Source organism: Orcinus orca, chromosome 12 (genome assembly GCF_937001465.1).
Source record: "Orcinus orca chromosome 12, mOrcOrc1.1, whole genome shotgun sequence".
Classification (NCBI taxonomy): domain Eukaryota; kingdom Metazoa; phylum Chordata; class Mammalia; order Artiodactyla; family Delphinidae; genus Orcinus; species Orcinus orca.
The window spans coordinates 19,248,919-19,274,684 of record NC_064570.1 but is presented as its reverse complement, the minus strand read 5'-3'; the positions used below and the strand labels follow the sequence as shown (position 1 = coordinate 19,274,684).

Genomic DNA, 25,766 nt, shown 5'->3' with positions numbered 1-25,766 from the left:
GTTTTTCATTCACCATAGTCTACTGGAAGCTGTTTTCTGTAGTGTTATGGTTTGAACTGCATCCTCACCAAAATTCATATGTTGAAGTCCTAACCTCCAGCACCTCAGAATACGACCTTATTCAGAAATAAGGTCTCTGCAGTGTAACTAGTTAAGACAAGGTCATACTGGAGTAGGGTGGGCCCCTAATCCAATGTGACTATACCAGTCCTCATAAGAAGGGGGAATTTGGACACAGACACACAGAGGGAGAATACCATGTGGAGGTGAAGGCAGAAGTTGGGGTGATGCTTCCACAAACCAAGGACTGCCAAAGATTGCTAGCAAATCACAGAAACCAGGTGAGAGGCCTGGATCAGATTCTCCCTCAGAAGGAACCAACCCTCTGATACATTATCTTGGACTTCTAGCCTCCAGAACTGAAAACAGTACATTTCTTTGTTTAAGCTACTCAGTTTGTAGTACATTTTTATGAAGGCCCTAACAAACTAATACATGTGGTGTGCCCAGAATTCATATAGGCGCTTCTCCACCAAACCAGGAGTGAAACTGTCCTATTTGCCTTAGAATAAGGTCACATTTTCTTTGTGCTTTCTTATCTGTCAAATAGGGATAATAATAATATTTACCTCGTAGGATTTGCTGGGAAGATTAAATAAGCTTCCAAGTATAGGTAAAGCACTTGGAGAAAAGTACATGGACCATATATGCTCTCAATAGTTACTAGTTATTCTTGGCCTTGACTCATTGAGCTACATGCCAAGCTCCATTACAGGCGCTGTAAGTACATCACCAAACAAAACAAATACAAATTTTGGCCTTTATGATTTTTACATTTGTAGTGAGAGGATGTAGAGAATAAAACAAATAAGCGGATTATGTGATATACTGGCCAGTAGTAAGTTCCATGAAGAGAAATGAAGCAGAGAATGACGAGAGGGAGGTCTGGGATTGGGTGCGGCAGTTTTCAGTAGGGTGGTCCAGAGAGGCATCCCTGGAGGAGGGATGGGAGTGAGGCATGTGCTCGCCTGGAAAAAGACCATCCCAGGCAGAGAGAAGAGCAAGTGCGAGTGCCCTGAAATAGAAGCCTTCCTGGAATAGGCAAAGAGCAAGAAGGCCAGTGTGGGGAGAGCAGAGTGAGGTGGAAAGCAGTAGGAGGTAAGGTCAGAGACATAACAGGGGACCAGGTTGTGTAAGTTCTTAGAGGTCTTTGGCTTTTATTTTGAGCGACATGGCAAGACTTTGGAGGTTTTGAACATGGGAATGATATGATCTGACATACATTTTTAGAGGATCACCCTGGCCACTGTATGAGAATAGTAGAGGCAGAGGGAGAGGGAAGGCAAGACACAGGCAGACCAGGTAGGAGGCTGTTTCTGAGGTCCAGTCTAGAGATCATGGTGGCTCTACCTAGGGTGGTTTGGGGGAAGAGGTAAAACATAGTCAGGCTATAGATATTTTAACAGGAGAGGTGATAGGTTTTCCTGATGGATTAAATGTGATGTTTGAAAGAAAGAATGGAGTTAAGAATGTCTCTGAGGTTTGAACCTGAGACTCTGGAAGCATATTTCCATTAAACGAGTTGGGAAAGAGTGCTGGAGTAATTGGGGAAGGAAAGAACAAAGTTGTTATTGTTGTTCTTCTTTTTCCCTTTATTATTATTGCCATTATTATTGTTGTAATGAGAGGTAGATTCATCAGTCCTTCCCATTTTATTCTTAGTCCCATCTCCTATCAGATTTTCTCTTTTTCCCAGCAGGTAATAAACCTCTGTGCATCCCTCCCCTCTATTTGGTCAGCACATTACATCAAACTGGTCCCTTTTCCTACTGTGATTTAGTCCCAAAGAGAAGTATTATAGATGGATACTTAGCATGACCCCCTCTCCTGGGAACATAAACTTGACCCTAAATGCCTGTTTCTACATGCACCTCTTCCTTTTCAATCCCCCCAATAGTATCGTTATGAAAGGAACCACCTGCTTTTTCTTCTTTTGGAAATTTCGCTGCCCTTTGCTTTTTCTCATTTTAGCCACTTTTCTTCCACTTACTCTAGTTTCCATTAATCTTCCCACCAACTCTTCCCCACTAACAATACTGTCTGCTCTCACTCCCATGAACTTTCCTATGACCCCTCAATACCGCAATAAATCTCCTGACCTATCTACCTAGCTCATCCCTTTCCACCTCCCTCAACTAAAGCTTTTTGCGGCAGGAAGACCCATCTGAGGTCTCTGAGACTTAGTTTGCTCCTCTATAAAATAAAGGAATTAAACAGATTATCTCCAAAGATACTTTCAGTTTTAACTTTTGATCAAACTGACTCTACGTTTAGCTATTCAGTATTCTTTCATGTGTGGAAGTTCTCATTTCCTAGCTAGCTCGTCCTCAATGTTTCCTTTCATTACTTCTTTATAGGTTCCAAAGTCCTAACCACATTTTTTCATCATTATTTCTTAGGCCAAGCCAAGTGGTTTTCACCCACACCTTAATGTTGGTCAAAAGAGTGTTTCTTTTCTTAAATTTTTCCTAACATTAGCACACAAAATAATTGAAGGATAATGTTTCAAGTCTCAAAGAAAGTAAACTTATTGGGACATCTCTTTACCCTGAGTGAGATCTTATGTTGTTCTTTGAAAAATCTGTGACTGGAAAGTTTTGTTAATGCCAGTGACAAGCAGCTAATGGCACAACACCTGCTTTGATTTTCTCTGACACACCCTTGAGCTTTCCATCCTCACTTCTCTGTGGTGGCCTCACCTTTGACTTTCTTTTGTCCTGTAACTGCCAGTTTTGATCAGCTAATGAGAGCGATAAGGAAAAAACAATTTAGCTCAGCCGAATGCCTCTTTTGACAAATAAGGAAACACAGTTTGTTCTTCTGGATTTCAGACTAAATTAACAACATTTAAAAAAAATCCTGTACACAGAGGTCATTTTTAATGCTTTTATTTAGCAAAAGTTCCAGGTGATTTTGAAATACATTGGACATTCCATTCACTGGGGATGAGAAGTTTTTCCAAAACATTTTCAATAGCCCTAAACTGATTTTGTCTATCAAAGCAAAAAAGGGGAAAATCCACCCCAAAAAAGTCTTTCTGTGGTGGAGGTTACGTAGCTGGACTTCGTAGACATTCAAGAAACTCTCACACACACACATTTATGTAATTAGTTAGAAATATTCCATTTTTAAGATTAAATTTTACATAACACATTATGACTATGGGTTACTCGAATACCATAGTTATTTCTACTTATTTTTAGCAAGAGAACTAGACTTCACATTACTTAATCCTGGCTTATAAATCTGACTTTGTAAAACTGTAGGATACACGTGTACTGTCTAGCCTTCTCTGCCCAAATTAAATGCCATCGCCTTTGAGTCCCAGTTATAAGATGCCTCTCCCTCCTCTGAACTCCACTGGGACTTACCTTCCGTCCTGCTTTTCCCCATACTTCCTAAATCAGAGTCTCTCATATCTATCAATAAATGTTTATGGAAGAAAAGGAGGAGGAGAAAAATAAATAAGCATTTTAGTTTAACAGAAAAAGTATCGGCTTTGAGTCAGACAAACCTAGTTTTGTATCTTATTTCATCTGTTTATTCACCATGTGATAGAGGACAGTTGATTTAATCTCTCTGAGTCTTAGTTTCCTCATCTATATAATGGAGAAAATAAAATCTCCCTCATAAGGTACCGTGAAGATTACATTAAATAAGATTTAAAGCATCTAGCATATAAGAAGTACCCAATAAAAGTTACTTCCCCTTCCGCATTCCAGCAAATCATTACTAGTTCAACCCTGCAGTGCACCTGGTTGAACACAGGGCTTTTTCTAGGCTATGAGCGTTTTGAAGACAACATCTTATTAATCTTTATATTTCCTATAGAACCCAGGATAGTGAGTTGCATAGTCTGGAGGCACAGTAACTGTGTTCTGTATTAAACTGAGGGATAACGCCTATGTTATCACTCCTAAACTGTGGATCCCTCCTAAACTGTGGAACAATTGTCTGTGGACTTTGGCACTTGGGGCTCTTTTGGGAATACAGCTCCTCTTGTGAGCTATGTATGGCTCAGGCCACTCTGGCCTTGAGACAGCCCCCAAGGTTTAAATTAGGATAACTACTTTCCTGAATTCTATGGCAACCGATCAGAACGCTGTTCCATTTCTTACTGTAAAAACTGCTGCAAAAAAATCGACCTTCCTCTGACAGAGACTGAACTTTGTGCGGGCAAAACCACAGGTTGTGTTGAAAAAGCACTGAGTCAAATAAACCCGGGTGATAAACTCCAGCTTGTCCCTCACCAGCCATGAGACCTTGGGCACGCTCCCTCTGCTTCCGGAGCCTCAGCTAAAACAAATAGAGGTAATAATGCTACTGAGGCTGTCACACAGGGTTGTGGGTAGAGAAGGAAGGCGAGGCCTTGGAACACATTTTAACAACCATGAAGCAGAATGCAAAAAAAAAAAAAAAAGTCTAGAAAGTCATCACTTTGGGTCATATGAGGCTCTTACTTTATCACAGCCTAGGCTCCCGCCCACACTTATTCCCTTCTTTGGTCAAATGACCAACTCTCTTACTTTATAATTCCATCTCAGTTCAGCAGAAAAGCTGAGCGTGTATGTACGTGTGTGTGTGTGTGCATGTGTGTGTTTGTGTGTGCATGGACACACACAGTGATGCCATCTACATAACTCCCAACCTTTTCTTCCGCAAGCCAAGTCACAACGCAACAAGCAAGGGCAGTCGTGCATTCCCAGTACCGCAAGGCAGCCACCATGCTGCAGGGGCCGAGCGCCTGCAGGCACAGAACTGCACCCATTCACTTTCTGTCTATGCCAGAACCACACTGCACAGTCCAGCTGCTTGTGGACTTTTCTTGTGTGTCAATTACAGCTTCCTTTGTAACATATTCCAAAAAAGATACAGCTCAACCAGAGCGTAACCAAAAGTCAATGCCAGACTGAAGAAGGCAGGTCAGGGGAGAAGCCGAGACTCGTCTTTCCAGGTGAGGAAGATTCTTGGTTTCTAGGTCATTTACAAGCATCACTCCAGGCTTCGTCAGGAAACCGGGAGGGAGGGGAGGCAGATCCATCACCTATACATCGCATATAGAAGACCGGACCTTCCCAAATTTCTGATAAAAGTCTTCCTCTGCGCGGGCCAAGGCGTCTTCATCAATGTACACAGCCGGCCTTTTGGCCACGAGGAAGTACTGCACCTTCCTGTGATTCCAGCCCAGCACGTACTGGAGCCAGCCACAGATGGCGGCGGTGGAGCGGCCCACCCCGGCGTTGCAGTGCACGTACACGGTGTGTCCGTTCTCAAGCAGCGCGTGGAGGAGACACACCGCCTGTGGCAGCATCTGGACGCGGCCTGGGATTGAGAGAGCACAGCACAGACCAGTGAGAAGTGAACCCCGTGTTGCCGCTAACAGTCACTCCTCCAGCGCACGGAGAAATCACAGTGTTTTGGCGGGAGAGGCAGGGATGTCGGAGCTTGCTTCACTCCTCTGTCTTGAAAGAAAAGGTGAGACAATACCAAAACCTGCTAATTATAAAGTGGAAAGAGCAGCCAGAGGCAATAGGTCAGCTCTGAATCTTCACTTGATTTTCCTTTGAATGACATCTGCATCCGTGCAAATCTCCCTTCAAAGATAATTTCACTACCGCCTATCCTCAGAAGAATGGATTTTTACATTCATCAGAACGGTCTGTACAGATTGGGCAGAGGTTTAAAGGATTTCAAAGAGAAGCTCACAGGTCCTGTCACCTGAATTTCCTTTAATCCAAAAGGATCTTCCAGGTAAATCCAAAACAGAGTTAGTCCATATTGGTTAAAGGAGTCAATCTGACTCTTTCAACATAGGCTAATTTTAATTTGTCCAATGAAAGGCTAACTTATTAACTGATACATGTGGGATAGCCAGTCATTCATGCATTCCCTCACGATGCAGTGTGTATTAAAACGGATTCAGGGCTTCCCTGGTGGCGCAGTGGTTGAGAGTCCGCCTGCCAATGCAGGGGACACGGGTTCGTGCCCCGGTCCGGGAGGATCCCACATGCCGCGGAGCGGCTGGGCCCGTGAGCCATGGCCGCTGAGCCTGCGCGTCCAGAGCCTGTGCTCCGCAACGGGAGAGGCCACAACAGTGAGAGGCCCGCGTACCGTAAATAAAACCAAACCAAACAAACAAAAGAACTGACTCAATTTCTCCTTTACTGTGCAATTATGATTATAGGTGTTGCTGCTCTATGGCTACTATCTTGATGATTAGAGGATCCAATGTCTTCCCCTCGTCACACTGAGACAGGATATACAATGCTCTGCTGAGGCTCGTTGGACTCAGGCCCTTTTCATCATCCTAGGGACAGAGAGCCCCCTAAAACCAGCAAACTCCTGGATGCCTGGAGCTTCTTCTGCTCACAGATTCTAAGAGCAAAATGAATTTAGTGGATTATTTTGGAGAGTGGAGGATGGTCATTATAAATTGCTTCAAGAAGCGATTAAAGAGGGAAACTATACAGAGTCCTGGATGAAAACTCTTTGTTATGACCTCACATTCTCCAGCTGCTCTCGTCCTCAACCACATGGAGACACCACAGTCCTGGGGCGATCTTCCGAGGGCCACAGAGAATGCCCTGTCCAGCCCTCACATTGCCATCCCGTTGGATGACGGCAGAGGTGGGAAAAACCCCTCCCTCAAATGGTTTCATGAGGCCTGGAATTCTCCCATGAGAGCTGCTCAAGTAAGTTTAGACTTTCCTTAGATGTCCTTTTTTAAAATGCCTTGTAGGGACCAACACAACACATTGCAATCAGGCATCACCACCTTAGAGGGAGAAAGTTACCAAAATCCCATTGTGGCCTGAAGTCACCTCCCTGCTGGGGCAGCGGGTGGGAGGGGGCTAGCACTTAGCTTCAGGCTCAGCCTGCTCTGGGATCAGAGCGGGAGCTCTATATGGAAGCCAGATAATATTCTAGTTTCTCCTGGTGCTCTGCTGCTGCCTCTGACTAAGGGATCTGAAGGCCCCACGTGGCAGTTTAGAGATGCTTTTAACAGGAATGCTTGAGGCAGAGCACACTTTGAAGTTCCTGAAGCTCCATCTCTTGCCAGTACCTGTTGCCACACTTTCATGTTCCCTGCCTTGTCCTTGAAGGCATCTGAATTGGAGACACACCAGCTCCAAGCCTTGATTGATTTCTCAGAGTCCAAACTGAGCCATAAACTTTAATTGATCTATGCTTCTGCGCTTGGTTGCAGGGTGATCTGAGGTTAGAGCTAGGTGGACCTGCCATTCAGTGTTACCCATGGCCCTCTCCTAGAGGCAGTAAGTATCTCCAGAGATGTAACAAGGCAGAAGACACCATATGTACCAGAGAGGTGTCTCGCTGTATGTCTCAGGGAAAGGACTGTTTATTTGGTCCACCATTTGAGTTGAGGGATCAGAGGCGGCAAAACCTCCAAGGTCTGTTTGAGTGGCCCTGCTGATAAGGGTGAGTTCTGTTCAAGGGCACAGCTTTTGTTCCGCTGAGGGCATGTTAGAGGTTTACTTTAAGTGATGTTGTCCAGGAAGGGAACTACCAGTGACGGATCTGGGAAGCTTGGGTCACTCCTGCTTCTGCCACAGCTGGCATCCCTTTTCAAGTTCCCTGTTACGGCTGCCTCTCCAGTTACCATGTTCATTGCCAGGAAATAAACATAAACATTTTTAATACGGGTTTTCATCAAATGCCAAATACACAAGTAAACCACAGTGGACATTTGCAGGAGGAGCTGCTGCAGAGTCCCAGAGTCAATGCTCAGCTCTTGCAGCATCCGTGGAGCCAGCTTGCCCGGCTACGTCTATATGGACCCATCAGGATCCCTTCCGCTGACCTTCACTCTGGCCAGAGGTTCCCCAAGGAAGGGTCTGCACCAAATGGCCGAAATGACCTAGTATCTCCCCCTCTCCTTTTTATCTGTAAAAGATTCTTCAACAGGTATGTACACAGCTTAGAAGTTGAAAAGGGATTTGTGTTAGTTTAAGGTTCAGTGAGCTCAGACACATAATCCTGGAATGTAATTGTCAGCTGCCACGTGGAAACTCCAGCAGGCTCCCAGTTTAAACACAGGTCTCACCCACCAGTGGTCTTCTCCTAGAATCAGTCGGCCGTCCCACTTAAGAACTGTCAAACAATTATTTAAATAACATAAAGAATGAATAAAGAGTAAAAAGGAGCACCGGAGAAGCAGTCAGTCTAGGGGGCCCACCCCTCTCAGCCTGGCTTCAGCTGGAGCCCTCCTTTACTTTGACCCTGTTTTGATTGATGACAGCTAACACGTACTGAGCCTTTTCTACCTGCCAAGCGCTGATCTAAGCACTCTGTGTGCAATAGCTCCTTTATGGCTACCTCTCAACAGCTATGAGGTTGGTACTAGTATTATCCTCAGTTATATCTGAGATTTGCCCAAGGTTATTCCCTAATGGCCACCTCCAACCCAGCCATCCAGATTCTAAAGCCTCTGGTTTTATCCTCTGTACTACTGTCCTTCCCTAACCTACCCGGTCAGTGGCACCTGCTAGCCACTATGCTGTCAATCTGAATTTTCAGTCAGTCCCTGCCCCCCTACTTACCTGGTCATGCTGCGGCTCTCACTCCTGTGGGACAGTAACACCCTCTGTGGGATTCACCACCTCTGCCCCTACCCTAGAGGGGCCATCTGTGCCCTACAGGCGCACGTCCTTCTGCTTGAAAACCCATCCTAGGGAGGCTGAGCTAATACGTAACCCACCAAGTAATCACAAGACGGTCCCCAGGGTCAGGGCTCACACAGTAAAGCCAGCGTCAACCAGATCCCCTAATTTTTATGTTCCATATATTTAGGCTCCATATAGAATTTAATTTGATAAAATGTTTCCATTTTTAAAAACAATAACACCCCAAGGCAAAAGAGAACCACTGACTTTTTAATGTGAAATATTCCAAATTTTCAGTGTTGGCAACTAAGTTGAAAATTTTAAAGCCTGTGCAGGTCCAACAAAACACTCTACCATCTGTGATTCTTCCTCTGGAATTTAAAACAGGCCTTGACTCTCCACAGATGCTCAATAAACACTCATTAAATACATGAATTAAAACAATGTAAAAAATCCCATTAATACCGATTTGATCTGAGACAGTCCGAGACCCCTCTTATCTAAATTTCTGGTCCACATCTCCTCCAGGCTAATCCAACTCTGGAATGATTAATAGCTACCTGAAAACATGCAATGAGCAAGCAAGCACAGGTGAGAAAGGGGACAAGGGCATGGTGGGGCAGCCTGAGGCATGAGGGGGCCTGAAATAAGTGGGAGTGGGGAGTCCCTAAAGATATCTGAGGTTGACCTAAGTCTGACCCTGAAAGAAACCATCCCTGGCACAACTTTCAGCCTTCCAACACACACACACACGTCTTTCCTTTCTTAATCCAGAGGCAGATTTATGGCTGAATATATTACTATTTTATTTGAGCATATCTTCTTTTCCTTAATATTGATAAGGTCTATGTTATCTGTAACGTCCTTTGGTAGAAACTGAAGAACTTGGCACTAATATTATACTCCCAACTTTGGAATTTTGAAAGCACTTTCATATCAATTATTTTATTCTATTGTTATAACCGTGTAAGTCTGCAATTATTCTTCCCCATTTTCCAAGTGCAGGAACAAGCCTGCCCGTATCACACGATGGTGGTAAGGCTCAAGCCTGGGCGGTGAGGCTCCAAGGCCAGTGTCTCCGCCTCGTGGCAGCACTGAATTTAGCGTGCTGAGTCAGAGAAAGAACTAAGACTGTGACCACAGATGGGTGGCTCTGGGGAGCATGTTAACCCATTTGGGAGACAAGGGTAAACCATTTGTTATAAACCGCACTGCGCATACAGAGGTCAAAACCCAATCTGAGTACTTCCCGTGTGAAGGAAAACTGACTTTTAATGAACAGATTTTATGTTTTCAGGTGAGTGCTAGATTTGGGAGCTTTTTGTTCCTCAGGTGAAAGACACAAATCAAAATAAAATAAAATAAAAAGAAAAGGAAAGAAAAGAAAAGAAAAAACCTAAACAGCCCCAGTCCCACTGCATAGGACAAAAAGTACCAGAGAAAGAATCGATGGCACAGTTGACTGTACCAGGTCTGTGACAACCAGTGGTGACAGTCAGGCCTAACAGACTGTCTTCTTTCTCAGACTTTATCTGACAGCATTATGCTGCGGCTCAAAACACTTCCATATGGATTTTTCTCTGGAGTTCTAAAAATATTCAGCTGAATTAATCTGTGTGTTCATGGTGCTAATGCTGTGAGCCACAGAGATTGATCTGTTGGTCAGAAGTTCCTCGGCGACTCAGGAGTGTCGTTAACTCTTTGATTACTCCCCCAGGTTATGCTGAACCAAAGAAACCCTTTATTTAGTCTTGGGGTTTGGCCTTTTTCAAGTGGGAGCTTTCATTTTGCTGCCATTTCATGTTTCCAAAGTGCCTCAGGGTGGAAGACGCTCCGTTGTATGACTGGGTCCTGGTGACTCTGTAACCCTCCCACCCCCCCCCCACCCCCAACAAAGGTTTTAATACCATTACAGCGGGTCTTTGGAGGTAGAATTTTCCATCAGGCTTCTGTATATTCCCAAACTATCAAGCAAATTGCCTATCAGTCAGCAGGGTTTTGGAGAATCAGTGCATGGGGTGGAGCAGGCTATATTCATCTCAGCTTCTCTGAGCCTCGTCTCACATCCTACTCCAACAGGATAACCATGCTCTAAGATGACAACCAAAGAAGCCAAAATCAAAACACTCCCAAGAAGCTACAGGCACACTGTCCTAACGACCTTCTCCAGTTTGAAACCAGAGAAACAAACTGGACAGGGCAAATATGACCTAGATTCGACCAGGGCTCTTCTGTGCAAATAAGGTGGGTTTTGTTTTTTGTTTTTAATTCCTTGAAAAAAGACAGAGCTCTTGCAGCTGAATCAAGCTCCTTTGGATCGGCATTAATTACCAAGAAGAGTAACCAAACTATCTCCTCCTTCAGGAAGAAAAATTATACATCCCCAGTGACAGCTCAGTTCAGACAGACCCACAAAGGGGTCTAGCCCGGACAGGAGGACCATAAAGAGTCATTAAGAGCCAAGATGGCCAAGGTCCTGGGACACTCTGGGGTGACAAGCTACCTCCCTGGAAACTCGTGACTTTGTCTAACTCCAGCTGACGATGTACGTGACAGACTGAAAGTGCGGGTGGTGGTCTGCAGAAAGTGCATGAAGAGTCCACGTGAGCATGTAGAGAAGCTTCATCATATGGTGTCAGGAGCAATGTTCTCAGCCTGACTGCCTGGGTTGAAATCCAGGCTGTGTCTCTGCTATGTGACATAGGCCAGGTTACTTAACTTTTTTGTACCTCATTCTCTTCCTCTGCAAAATGCAGATAACTGCAACATCTGCCTGGACTCTTGTCTTGAGAATTAAATGAGTTAATGTATGAAATTACTGAGAAGAGTGTTTGATACATAATGTACTTTGCGGGGAAGAGGGCTGATGATAGAGACGCTTCCTCCCTGGCCATCACTGTCTTCCTTCTTTCCCCCAGAATAGCAGTTCACCAAACTCCCTCAGCCTGCACCAGTCCACAGCTCTCTGCTGCCCCCTGCTGACATCTGGTTGATATGATTCGTGTAACTTGTTCTCTCGGCTCCACTCCTTTCTACAAACAAGAACCCTCCTCCACAGCCAGTCTGAAATACAGATCGTTCCTCTAAAATACCATGCCTGTGGGCCTTGGTTGTTTCTTCCACCTGGCATGCTCTTTCTCCCTCTACCTGGACCTGCCACGCCCACCTCAAATCCCAGGATACTCATGTAGCCTCCCTGCGCTCTACCGTAAAAGAGCTCCTCCCACGCTATAACCCTCCTAGTGCGCAGGGCTCATCTCTCTCATCACATTCTTCTTTCTACTATAATTAGTTTTGAACTTGCCTTACTGCCTCTTACCATGAGATCAAAAGTGTGCCTTGGGCTTCCTTGGTGGCGCAGTGGTTAAGAATACGCCTGCCACTGCAGGAGACAAGGGTTTGAGCCCTGGTCCGGGAAGATCCCACATGCCGCGGAGCAGCTAAGCCCATGAGCCACAACTACTGAGACCACGTGCCACAACTATTGAAGCCCGGGCGCCTAGAGCCTGTGCTCTGCAACAAGAGAAGCCACCGCGATGAGAAGCCCGCGTGCCGCAACGAAGAGTAGCCCCCGCTCGCCGCAACTAGAGAAAGCCCGTGTGCAGCAACGAAGACCCAACACAGCCAAAAAAAAAAAAAAAAAAAAGTGTGCCTATTTATCTCTGTTTCCCTGGCAGCAGCCATGTCACACCCTACTTCCCTCTTCACAAAGACATGCTCAGCCAGTGTTTGTGCAGTAAATGAAGCGTCACTATTGCCACCCTGCCCCGAGCTGCATTCTCCCTCGTTATCTCTCGCCTTACCTACTGCAGTCGTCTCCTAACTGGCGTCCCCAGATCAGCTGGGGCCCACTCCGACATTCTCTACACTGCAAACGAAGGGCACTTTTAGAGGGGAAAAAAAAAGTTAACTTGACATCTCCCAGCCTCCCACCCTTTCAACTGCTTCTCACTGCTTTAGGATAGCATCTAAAGTTTTTATTGTGCCCCAAATCCTGCAAGAAGACTCTGTTCCCTCCTTCCCAGCCCTGCAGCCAAACTGGCCTTCTTTCAGTTCCTCCAACACTCTGTGCTCTCCTGCAACGGGGATTCTTCCCAAGCTGCTCCCTCTGCCTGGAAGCCTCTTTCCCACCTCACCCGTGCCAACTCCCGCTTCAGATCTCAGCTCAAACACACCCGAGAAATCCTTCTCTGGCCCTTCTTCCTAGGTCTGATTTGCCTGCCTAGGCTCTCACAGCAATATCTATGTATCTTTCTAACCAAAAGCTCATCATAGCTTTACAACTCTATTTGTAGTCATTTGATTAACGCTTGTCTGCCCTATAGAACTAGAAGTTCCATGAGGACAGGAGTTGTGCCTGCTTTTCCTCACTGTTATATTCCCAACCACCAGCCTAGAGCCCCACACATAGTTGATACACAGTAAATACATGTTTAATGAATAAATAAATCGAAGGACCCATGTTAAACAGAATCTAAGCCAAGGTGTCAAAAGATATACATATTAAATATATTAAACCAAAAACCTTATATTTATTCCATATCTGTCACTCACGTTTAAGTCATTCAATTATAGACAGCAAGGTAGGTAGGTAGATAGGCAGACAGATAGACAGACAGACAGGCGAAAAACCAGCAAGGGCTTCTTTGAAACACATTCAACGAGGAACCAGAAAGCTCCTTCTCATGCTTACCTTCAGTGCTCATATCTGGTGTCGGCATCCAGATGTAGGCCAGGCCTTCTTCCTTATACAGCTTAATCATAGTGTCAGGAGTCATGGGTTCTGGGTAGCGGTTACAGCCTGAGGAATTCTGTACAATATCCCATTCTGTCTGGAAGTTCATTACAGCCGTAATCCCCAGTTCATGCTTCAGTTTGATGGTTACATGTTCCACTTGGCGAGGGCAGCTACCCAGCCAGATATTTGGTAGAATTCTAATAAGAACACATGGAGTCAACTATTACTATTGTTGGTGTTATAGGAGCTGCATAAAACATGTAGTGTTAAAAGGCAATTAACCTTTAAAGCTGGAACAGGAAAAGCTGTATTAAGAATATGAGAACCAATATTATTAACAAAAGACTGAAATACTGGTGGCGGTGTTTTGGGGGAAACAAATGATTCAATTAACTAGAACACCAGGAAATAAGCATTAGCAAACCAAATCTAGCAATATATTAAAGTACGTCCACCAAGTTATACCTATTCCAGGAATGTATATGTGGTTCAATATTAGGAAACCCATCAACATATTTCAAATACTAACAAATTAAATGTAAAACACCTATGATTAATTCTGGAAAATATGTGCTAAAATTCAGCATTCATTCCTGTTTAAAACTCTATACAAAAATTTTGAATAGCATGAGATTAACAGAAACTAATAATCAACAATCTTCTTTTAAATAAAATTAAAGTAAAGATGATTTCCATTAGTAACAACATTGTATGATTCACCTAATGCTACAATGTAAGAAGAGGAAATGTAACTCTGAAAAAGAGATTAAACTACAAAAGCTATGAAAAATATTAAAAGTATTAAGATATCTGGATGAAGAAAAATATAAAAAATCAAGCAACCATTCTCTGTACTACCACAGCCAGGTAGAAATAGAATGGGAGGACCAGGGAAAATTTCATTCAAAAATAACAACAAGGGCTTCCCTGGTGGCGCAGTGGTTGAGAGTCCGCCTGCCAATGCAGGCGACATGGGTTCGTGCCCCGGTCCGGAGGATCCCACATGCTGCGGAGCGGCTGGGCCCGTAAGCCATGGCCGCTGAGCCTGCGCGTCCGGAGCCTGTGCTCCACAACGGGAGAGGCCACAACAGTGAGAGGCCCGCGTAACGAAAAAACAAAACAAACAAACAAACAAAAAACAAAATTATAAAACATCTAGGAATACCTTTAACGAGAAAGCACTATAAAATTTTATTAGAGGACATTACGAAAACAACGAATAAATAGAGAGACATACTGTGATATTGTGATTTATAATAAGAAATATATATTTGCTCTTCATAACCATTTCCGGCACAGAGCTCCTAAAACCATTGAAATTTCCTAAGTGATGAGAGCTGTAACGTTGTCTTTTGTTAATGAGGTAACTTTTGGAATACACCCAAGCATGGAGGCTGGTTGCCAGGGGGTACCAACCTTGTGATTAGAGAGTTGGAATTTTCATCCCACCCCCTGACCTCCTGGGAGGGAAGAGGGGCTGGAGGTTGAATCAGTCACCTTTGGCCAATGATTTTATTACCCATGCCTATGAAATGAAGCCTCCATAAAAACCCAAAAGAACAGGGTTTGCAGAGCCTCCAGGTTGGTGAACACATGGAACTGAGAGAGGGCCCTGCCCTTTTCCCCATGCTTCACCTAGGTGTCTCTTATATCTGACTGTCCCTGAGTTACATCCTTTTATAATAAACTGGTGATCTAGGAAGTAAAATGTTTATCTGAGTTCTGTGAGCTGCTCTAGAAAATTAATGAAACTCGAGTCTAAGGAGAGGTATGGGGAATCTCCAATCCGTAGCCAGTCAGAAACACGGGTAACAACCTGGGTTTGCGACTGGCTTCTGAAGGCAGGTTGGGGGCTGGGTCTTGTGTGACTGAACCCTTAACCTGTGGAATCTGATGCTGTCTGTAGGTAGGTAGTGTCAGAATTGCATTGAACTGCAGGACACCAAGCTGGTCTCTGGAGAATTGCTTGGATATGTGAGAACACTCCCTACCCCATACATTGGAATTAGGTCCCAGAACCCAAAAGATATACCATACTCTTTAGTTGCAAGACTTAAAATCCTAAAATGTAAGTATCTTAAAAATGTAAATATTTTCCAAATTAATATATAAATTGAACACATGTTATTATAATCTGTTGCATATGGTATATGTTGTCTTGTTCTGATTATTTCACATGAGTACATTCTCTCCAGAACTAATAGGTGAATAATCTGTTTCAAACCTTACTTGATTCATGTAACCTAGAACCTTACTAGGTTCATTACAGGGCGTTCAGACAATAGTCCTTAGATGACGGTGGCGGGCATCACGGATGCTCACCAGTGTTCCCAGGTATCCCCTTTCAAGCATGGAGGACTGAACTTCCTCTCCACCTCAAAGTTAGATATGGCCACATGACTTGCTTTTGTCGATAAAACGTAAGCTGAAGTGACCAGTGTGACTTCAGAGGGACATACTTAAGACCTTATGCGTGATCTTCCACTCCCTCTTTCCCTGCTGCGATGAGTATGAAGGAACACGTGGAGCTGAGCTTCTAGGAGCTGAAGTCACCTGGATGGTAACCTAACTCAGGGAGGACAGCAGCCCGGAGAGCTAACAGCTCATTGTGTTAAGCCAATTCTGGCATTGTTTGTTACCACAGCCTAACTTGACTTGTTCTGACTAATATAAAGCCTAAATAAGCTAATTGCTTAAAGTCTCTAATAGGCAGGGAAGAAACAGAGCAGAGGGACTATGCTTTTATTTAGTTACTTTCATTTTAAGTTTAGAGCAGTCATTCTCAATTGGGAACAGTTTTGCTTCCCGAAGGATATCTGACAGTGATTATGGAGACATTTTTGATTGTCACACTGGGTGGTGCTACTGACGTCTAGTAGATTGAGACCAGAGATGTTGCTAAGCATCCTGCAATGCACTGGACAGCCCCACAACAAAGAATTATCTTCTCCAAAATGTCAATAAAGTGGAGATTAGGAAACCTTCATTTAGGGGAATAAAAGTGGACTAGAACTCTTTACTTTTTGTAGGAAGAAAAGGAATGTGGAGCTGGAGTAAGACCAACATACCTGACACAGAGTTTGTGGCTCATCAGCTACAATATTCTGATGATAATATGATTCCATGTCATATTTGGAAATATGTAAGTATGCATGTATGTGTGTATATGAAGAGAGATACAGAGAATGAAGCAAAAGCCTAATATTAGATAGCTGAACAGCAGGATAACATGTTAAGTGTGGCATAATGGAAAGGGCACTAAACACAAGCTAGAAAAACTAGGTTCAAATACCAATTTTAGCACAGTATTTTTAAAAGCACTTGGTAATAACTGTCTGACCTTAGGCCAACCTACTTATCATCTCTGAGCCTTTGGTGTGCTCATCTTTAAAATGGATCTCAAAATAACTAATTCACAGGAATTTTGTAAGGAGTAAATACAATTAAGTAATGTATTTGAACAAGTCTGACACTAGTGGATACACAATAAATACCAGTGGAGTTTATGTCTAGTTATTATAATTTACCTATTTTAGTAATTTATTTGATATTGAAATGACTATTTATATAATTTTTCATTGTCCTATATATCCTTCGTTTGAATGCGGCAGAGCATAGACTATTCACCCTATTTTATAATATGAAATCCAGCTACTTATTCTCCTTTGGTTGTTGTTGTTGTCACTGTGGATGTTAACATTAAGAAGCCAACTGACTAATCCTCAAATGTGGGTATTATTCATCCTCAATGAAAATATCTTACAAGAGCAAGCATCATCTTTCTAAAGCTTGAACCCTACTTACTCTCCAAGAGAGGATAAACCAATTTTTATTGCCGCTTGGGTTCTAAGTATAATAGGTTACTAGGAATTTCCTTGTGGATATTGAGGATTATTATGGAAGCAATAAAAGGATACAATTTCAAACAAAGAGAAACCCAGGTGCTGTGAAGAAGGGCACAGGATCCAAAGTTTTTTTTAAACTTTATTTCTGACTCCAAAGAATTCTCAGACACCCCATTGGGCCCAGTGAACTGAGAGAAAGACCACCAGCAGGGACACATTTAGAGTATCCCAGAGCTACGCTTGGCCAGGACACTGTTAGCTGAGTATTTGGTCTTTGCAGGAATGGAAACTTCACATCCCCTGGGTCGTTGCCTCTACACTCTGGCTGTTCAGTGAGAGTAGGAACCTTCCCCTGTGTAGATGTTCCATCCTTCCTTCCATTATTCCATAAAGATTCCTCCTGCAGCAACCTGCTGGATGCCTAGTAGGTAATAGTGCTGGGCTGCTTTACCTATACTTTGGGGTTTAACTGAGCGTAGTTGAGAACACTCAGCTGGAAGAAGAAGGAAGTGGACACCTCAGTTATACAACCTTCTGAACAACAGTGTACTTTTACTGTCCAAATCTTGAAGTGGACTGGTTACATATTAGAATGAATATTCATGACAGGTAAGCTAAATTCCAAATGTTATCCAGAGTTCTCTTGAGTACTGTACTCTTTGAGTGGGAGCACTTAGTATTCAACTAGTAAATAAATGCCAAAACAAAGTGGCTGGCATGCAAGATTTGCATATATACCAAAGAGTAGCTCATAGAGAGATATAAAGGGTAAATCAGGACATTTGACCCTATAAAATAAGAAATCAGAATCCAAAACCAGACTCAATATATAGATCACATTGTGTTGCTAAATAAAGAGGTGTTATTTTATCATCTCATTCAGCCCTGGCCTTCAAATACATTTAAACTAGCCAGTAACCTTAAGAAACTCAGAACAAATCAAAGATAAATAGGCCCAGAGTTGGTACCCTAACATATATATTTCCCACATCAAGTTTCTAATGGAAATAAGCCCTTGAAATACACACCCACACATACTCACACACAAATAACACCAGTTTCTATACCAGATACTTCCAACTTTCACTTAACATAATTAATTCTTCCTCTAACAATGCTAGAAGTCAGAGTACATATTCAAGAAGTTAATATAAAATAATTCCTGATTTTTTTAGAGTAAGATGTTCTGAAACTAGGAGGCGGATAACTAAAGATAAATTCTGAAAACAAGCAGTGTAGTGAAGGATAGAGAATTGAAGTTGTAAAGTAAATTATACTGAACCATTACATGGGATATAGAGACAAAATACTGGACTTGTTGGAAACACACAGATCAATAGATTCTACTTAGACAGCTAAAGTGCCCTTTATATGCATCCTATTTCAGTTTGTTGTCTCTAATAGTAGGTGATACATTTCTAGTTACACGATACACTACAGTAATAAGATGCATGATGTCCTTTCTAAACAGTAATTAAACTTTTACTTCATTCAAAAGAGAATGATTTGACACCATTAAAAATCAATTTTTACTGATCTCATCTTAGTTTTAATCTTCTTTTGGTGTCAATGATACTTTAAATGATTTTTTAAATCAGGATTTTTTGGAAAGGTGAGAAGAAATTTGTTGAAATATAAGATTTAGGGAATAAAAAATCTTCTGTAAAGGTAGTTTTAATGCAAGACATACCAAACTTCAAAGATACAATAACGGAATAAAAAGCAGAGTTTAGGGCTTCCCTGGTGGCGCAGTGGTTGAAAGTCCGCCTCCCGATGCAGGGGACATGGGTTCGTGCCCCGGTCCGGGAGGATCCCACATGCCACAGAGCGGCTGGGCCCGTGAGCCATGGCCGCTGAGTCTGCGCGTCCGGAGCCTGTGCTCCGCAACGGGAGAGGCCACAACAGTGAGAGGCCTGCGTACCGCAAAAAAAAAAAAAAAAAAAAAAAAAAAAAGCAGAGCTTAAAATTATATTGTAAATGACATCATAAAACTTCCAGAGAACTATTTTATGAATAACTCACTATCAATCATGAATTACAGCAGAGATTTCTCGCAGCTCCACTATAGATATTTGGAAAGGTCAAAGAGAAACCACTGTACCAAATGGGCATTGCCACTCAGTCAATGCAGAACAGAAGTTCCCAGATCCGGCTTTGCATTCAAGTCACATGCAGTGCTTTTATAAAAACTTCTATTACCAGGATCTACCCCAGAGATACTCATAAAGTGGCTCTAAAGGGAGGCCTCAGATTCTGTGAATTGATTCTTACTTTATTTTTTTAGAAATTAACCATATTACATATATTACATATGTAGCTAGATTCTGGAACCACTAGCCTAGCAGATCCCAATAAACATCCAGGAGGAGCTGAGTATATAGATCTCAATACCTTTTAGTAGCGGTGAAAAATATGGAGATGAGAGGAGGTGGACTTGCTCAGCTCTACACATGGACATACAAAGTGAAGCCCTTACTTTCTCCAAAAATAGTTTCAAGACTGCAACTGATTCCTAGACAGAGAGTGAGGAATGGGAAACTCTGTTATAAGAGAGTAGTTGTGAGAACATGTGTCCTTATGTTTAATGCATATTGTCTTCCAAAACATCAAAACTAAATCTCTTTCTGAGTCATGCCAAATACTTAACACAGTTATATCCACTAAGAATGTATTATTGTAGAAAAAAATTATTCACCTGGGTTTTGACTATTGCCACTATGATTCAACAAGATTGAATTTAAATAAAATCCATCCTAGTCATATCACAACTTGGCCAAAGACCAGGGGAAAGAAATAGATGGCTGACATTCTGGAAACTTACTTTCTTGGATTGCAAATCAAAATCAGTTTCATTCATTTGAGTGAATCTGGATTTGTGGTTCCAGGTAATCACATCGCAATACTACACCAATTGCTTCATTTGTCAGGCTAGGACCTACGGTACAACAGCTACTGAAGCATATGAATCAGAACTCACTTGCTCCATCTCAGCTGTCAGTCAAAGGATGCCTCACTGGCAGTAATGAGTACATCAAGCAGAATGAGCACCCAAGCACTTTTCAAAAACATCACAGGGTACGGACAGGAGGAGGGAGCGTGGAAAAGACAAGAGATATCAGGAAAGGAGAAAGCTGAATAGACTCCACATCGCAGGTTCCATCCTTAATGGCCACAAGAAATGGCAGAATAACCTTTGCCTGAAGGTGAAAATTAGCATTATTTTTTGTCCACAGGAAAAAAATTAGGAAAACCACAGGAATGGTGGGATCAATGTATGAACATAGGCTTTTGTTTATTTCTTATCACACCAACTCTTGAATCGTAGCACCCTCTTCTTAGCCATACAAACACAGCACCATTTCAAAGACAGAGAAAATGGATTTTGCTGAGGTCCTTCACAAAATCCAGCTAAGAATTCAGGAACAAAAAGAGATTAGCACATTTCTTAAGATGGATAATTGTGCTGCATTTTACCTTATTTATTATTTTATGGGCAATTCGATGTGCAATTAAAATGTGATCTGGCTTTTAAATAATAGGTGAAGAAAATAAGTCTATTAGTGCCGTAATTTAGATCTCATTAGGGAGAAAGCAAGAGAAACATTAAAATCAACCTCTAGTAAGCTCCAAGCTTCATTAGCACATATAGCTCCTTCCACTGAAAATGTGTTCTCTGGTGTCAGGTGTTAAGTTATTAATGCCAAATTTCTACCCCAAAAGGGTGCTTATAACAGACTCCAGTTAAGGCTGAATAACTGCTCAAAGACAAATTCCAATTTAAAGAATGATGCTAATTAACTTCCTCAATAAAAAAGTTTTTGTATATTTTTTTAAAGATTTATTTATTTTTTTGGCTGCATCAGGTCTTAGTTGCAGCATGCGGGATCTTTCATTGTGGCATGCAGGCTCTTCATTGTGGCGTGTGGGCTTCTCTCTAGCTGTGGCGTCTGGGTTTTCTCTCTCTAATTGTGATGCATGGGTTCCAGAGCGCGTGGGCTCCGTAGTTTGCAGCACGCGGGCTCGCTAGTCGAGGTGTGCGAGCTCAGTAGTTGTGGCATGCGGGCTTAGTTGACCTGCGGCATGTGGGATATTAGTCCCCAGACCAGGGATCAAACCTGCGTCCCCTGCATTATAAGGTGGATTCTTTACCACTGGACCACCAGGGAAGTCCCAATTAAAAAGTTTTATTATAGTTTGCTTATAGGTCATAGACTATAGTCTATATAGAACATATGTGAATTTTTATAAGTGCAGTTAGTTTCTTAGATTTTTTGGATGTGCTGTGTAGTTTTTGGCCACATAAAGCAAATATTTTTGACATGTTCTTTTATTTTCTATATTATAAAATGCCATTTAAGTAAATTAATTATGAAGGTCTGTTATGGGTTGAATTGCATTTCCCCAAAATTCCTGTGTTGAAGTCCTAATCCCTTAAAATGTAACTTTATTCAGAGAAGGTTCTCTACAGAGATAATCAAGTTAAAATGAAGCCACTAGTGTAGGCTAATTCAATAGGAATGGTGTCCTTATAAGAAGGGAAAATTTGGACACAGACACATATGGAGAGAAGATGATGTGAAGATAAAAGGAATAAGATGTCAATCTCCAATGCAAGGAAAGAGGCAGATCCTTTCCTCACAGCCCTCAGAACAAATCAACCCTACAGACACATCGATCCCATACTTTTAGCATCCGGAACTGTGAGACAATGCATTTCTGCTGTTTAAGCCATCTGGTTGGTGGCACTTTTTTATGGCAGCCCCAGGAAATGAATATAAGGTGTAAAATTCAGACTTAAAATATATACAATTATCCAGACTCTTCAAATATCCATATATCAGGTGCACTTAAAGTTAAGTATTTGAATAGATATTTTTCACCTTTCATCCTGATGTTTGGAATTCTAAAAATGCAACTAACGTTTGATTGTGGTGCCAAATTGTTCTTTATACACAATACTACCCACACCTCTTCCTTTACTCAGGTCCTTCAATCCATCACCTGAGTACCTCCAATGTAGAGGAAGAGACCATCAGGCCCCTGGCTGGGCTATTTGTCTTTTTTCTTGCTCTAATAACTCAGTTCTAAAGTCCTGAGGTATCTATCAATAGTTTTGATAAATACAGTAGAGTCTTGGGCCCCTTTGCTTGGCTTTCAGGGAATGCGCCTCATTGGAGAATTACCTGAAATGTATAAGAGCACAGTCTCTCAGACTCATGATTTCTTCAGACTCTTAGTCCCATAGAGTTTGGTCTTCTTAGTTTTGCATATGTGTTGGCCTGAAATTTGGTTTATATGCCATATTGACAGATTATACTGGTAAATACGGCAACTAGCACACTTCACTTTCTTAAAGTCAATCACAAGGTACCACAGACTAAGACAAATAACTAGGCTAGCAGCCTCAATTGGTTCCCTTGATACAACATTTCAACAAAATGTTCCATTAAAATACCCTCTTGGCATGTTAATTTTGTTTCCAATGCTGAGCATTCCTTGAAAGAGTAAAATGTCATGTTTAATATTTCTTCACATAATGAACTTGAAAGGATTTCTTCAAAATTAATCACTTGCATAATGAATTAGGAACCACAGAAGACCAAGGAAGTAATAAAAAATTAAGCATGTGAAATTTTTTATATTTATTCTACAGTCATCCTTTCTATTCAAGAAAAGTGTAATGATGCCTGCTTTTTGCCAGGTACTCAACAATCGGTGGTGAGCAAGACAGTCAAGGTATGCCCTTATTGGAGCCTACTTTCTTTGAGAAAGACAGACAATAAATGAATAAATATCCAAAATGTATAAAATTTATAAATTAATTTGTCATGTGCTATTGAGGACTTAAACAGGGAGTTAAAATAGAGAAACACAGAGGAATCAGAATTCAAGTAAGACAATCAGGTAGTTCCTTCCTGAAAAGGTGACATTATTTTTCTTTTAATTGAAGTATAGTTGATTTACAATGTTGTGTTAATTTATGCCATACAGCAAAGTGATTCAGTTATGCATATACGTACATTCTTTTTTATATTCTTTTCCATTATGGTTTATCATTGAATATAGCTCCCTGTGCTGTACAGTAGGACCTTATTATTTATCCATTCTATATATACTAGTTTGCATCTGCTAACCCCAAACTCCTCCCTCATCCCTCATCCACTCCCCCTCCCCCTTGGCAACCACAAGTCTGTTCTCTATATCTGTGTCATTTCTGTTTTGTAGATAAGTTCATTTGTCTCATATTTTAGATTCCAAATATAAGTGGTATCGTATGGTATTTGTCTTTCTGTTTCTGACTAACTTCACTTAACATGATAACTCTAGGTCCATCCGTATTGCTGCAAATGTCATTATTTCATTCCTTTTTATGGTTGAGTAGTATTCCATTGCATATATGTACCACATCTTCTTTATCCATTCATTTGTCAATGGACATTTAGGTTGTTTCCATGTCTTGGCTATTGTGAATAGTGCTGCTGTGAACATAGGGATGCATGTATCTTTTTGACTTACAGTTCTGTCTGGATATATGCCCAGGAGTGCGATTGCTGGATCATATGGTAATTCTATTTTTAGTTTTTTGAGGAACCTCCATACCGTTTTCCATAGTGGCTGCACCAACTTACATTCCTACAGACAGTTTAATGTCCCTTGAAAAGGTGACATTAAAACTGAGACATGATATAGAGGGACTTCCCTGGTGGTCCAGTGGTTAAGACTCCAAGCTTCCACTGCAGGGGGCACAGGTTCTATCCCTGGTCGGGGAACTAAGATCCCACATGCTGCTTGATATGGCCAAAAAAACCCCAAACAAACAAACAAAACCCTGAGACATGATGTAGAAAAAGGAGCAAGACATACAATGTTTTATGGTGAGGAAGAGAGGTATATACTTTAGGAACCAAGAGAAACGTAGAGACAGGAGTGAGGGGAATAAGGAAGAAGTGTGGCATGAGACAGATTGAAAAGACCATGCCAGGCCTCACTGATGTACTAAGGAATTTGTATAAGAATATAAAAGCAATGAAATGTCAATGAATGATATTTAAGTATAGGAGTCACATGGGCTTATTTCATAATTTTTATAAGGTGACTCTGGCTGCTATGAGGAAGAGGGAAGACCTTTTGGATAGTGACAGCTTGGAATATAGTTAGTGGTACAGATAGAGAAGTGGATTAATTCAAGATGTACATTAGCAGTGGAACCAACAGAACTTGCACATTAATTGGATGAAAGGATTGAGAAAAGGGAAGATTATAAAATGACTCTAAGTTTTCTAATGTAATATTATAATTTACAATTGCTTAACCAGGTCTGCCCTCAATGAAGCCTATCTCTCTAAGTTTCCTTACTGCATATTTTTACAAGTTTCAGATTAACCAACATTTCATTGACTAGACATCATGCTAATGGCATCCATATGCCCAAAGTCTTGAGAATATCAAACTATTCAAACTTCCTTTCAGTTTTCCACTCAACTCTTTCAATTCTATTATGGAAATGTTAATAAGGTAGGGTTTTGTTTTGTTTTTTTGATGTAAGAACTTTGTACAGAGGATATGTTGCCCATCAATTAGATTTAACTCACATCAAGGAAATATCCATTGTAGGCAAACTGATACACAATGAAACTGATTGATTTATTTAATCAGTTCTCTAAAGAGTTATTTTTTAAAATTTATTCTTTGCACCTGTGGGTCTTTATTTCAGCTCTGGAACAAAAATGAATTTAGAAAACAAGACGGTTGGAAAAGTGAAAAAAATGATTTTTTTTCTTTTTTATGTTAATTCTTCATCATTGCCAACTAATCATTTGATTTACTGAACTACAAGGAAGTTCTATTGTGAAAGGAATTCTATTATGTACTTTGAGCCACAGTAGGCGCTTTCCTTATAATTTTCTTGACCAAAAATAATCATCTGGGGTATTTGTATGGTTATTATTCATCTAGACTAGTGTTTCTTAAATATTAATGTACAGGGCTTCCCTGGTGGCACAGTGGTTAAGAATCCACCTGCCAAAGCAGGGGACACAGGTTTGAGCCGTGGTCGGGGAAGATCCCACATGCTGTGGAGCAACTAAGCCCGTTCACCACAACTACTGAGCCCGCATGCCAAAATTACTGAAGCCTGCGCGCCTAGAGCCCGTGCTCCGCAACAAGAGAAGCCACTGCAATGAGAAGCCCGCGCGCCGCAACGAAGAGTAGCCCCCACTTGCCGCAACTAGAGAAAGCCCACGCACAGCAACAAAGATCCAAGTCAGCCAAAAAATTAATTAATTAATTAATTTATAAATTAAAAAAAAGTATATTAATGTACAGAGGAATCATCTGGGGATTATGATAGATGCAGATAGTGATTCAGTAAATCTAGGTTAGAGCCTGAGATTCTGCATTTTCACAAGCTCCCCTGTAATATCAATGCTGCTGGCCCTTGGAACACACTTTGAGTAGCAAGGAGTACTCTAATAGTGATATTTAATCTATATGCTATTA

General features: G+C 41.7%; 2 protein-coding genes across 7 annotated transcripts in view; one reads left to right on the top strand and one right to left on the bottom strand.

The window, feature by feature from the left end:
- Positions 1–25,766, top strand: part of UTRN (utrophin) — a 1,623,662-nt gene that overhangs the window by 1,055,375 nt on the left and 542,521 nt on the right. The gene's annotated exons all lie outside the window — the stretch shown is intronic.
- The window catches only part of EPM2A (EPM2A glucan phosphatase, laforin), a 113,745-nt gene continuing 90,911 nt past the window's right edge, over positions 2,933–25,766 (bottom strand). For all 6 annotated transcript variants that reach the window (XM_049695385.1, XM_004263881.3, XM_049695388.1 and 3 more), the window contains 2 exons: positions 13,378–13,619; positions 2,933–5,382 (listed from right to left, as the gene is read on the bottom strand). In XM_049695385.1, coding sequence (XP_049551342.1) covers positions 5,105–5,382; positions 13,378–13,619 — 520 coding nt within the window. In that variant the 3' untranslated portion in view covers positions 2,933–5,104. The remainder of the gene's footprint in view (positions 5,383–13,377; positions 13,620–25,766) is intronic.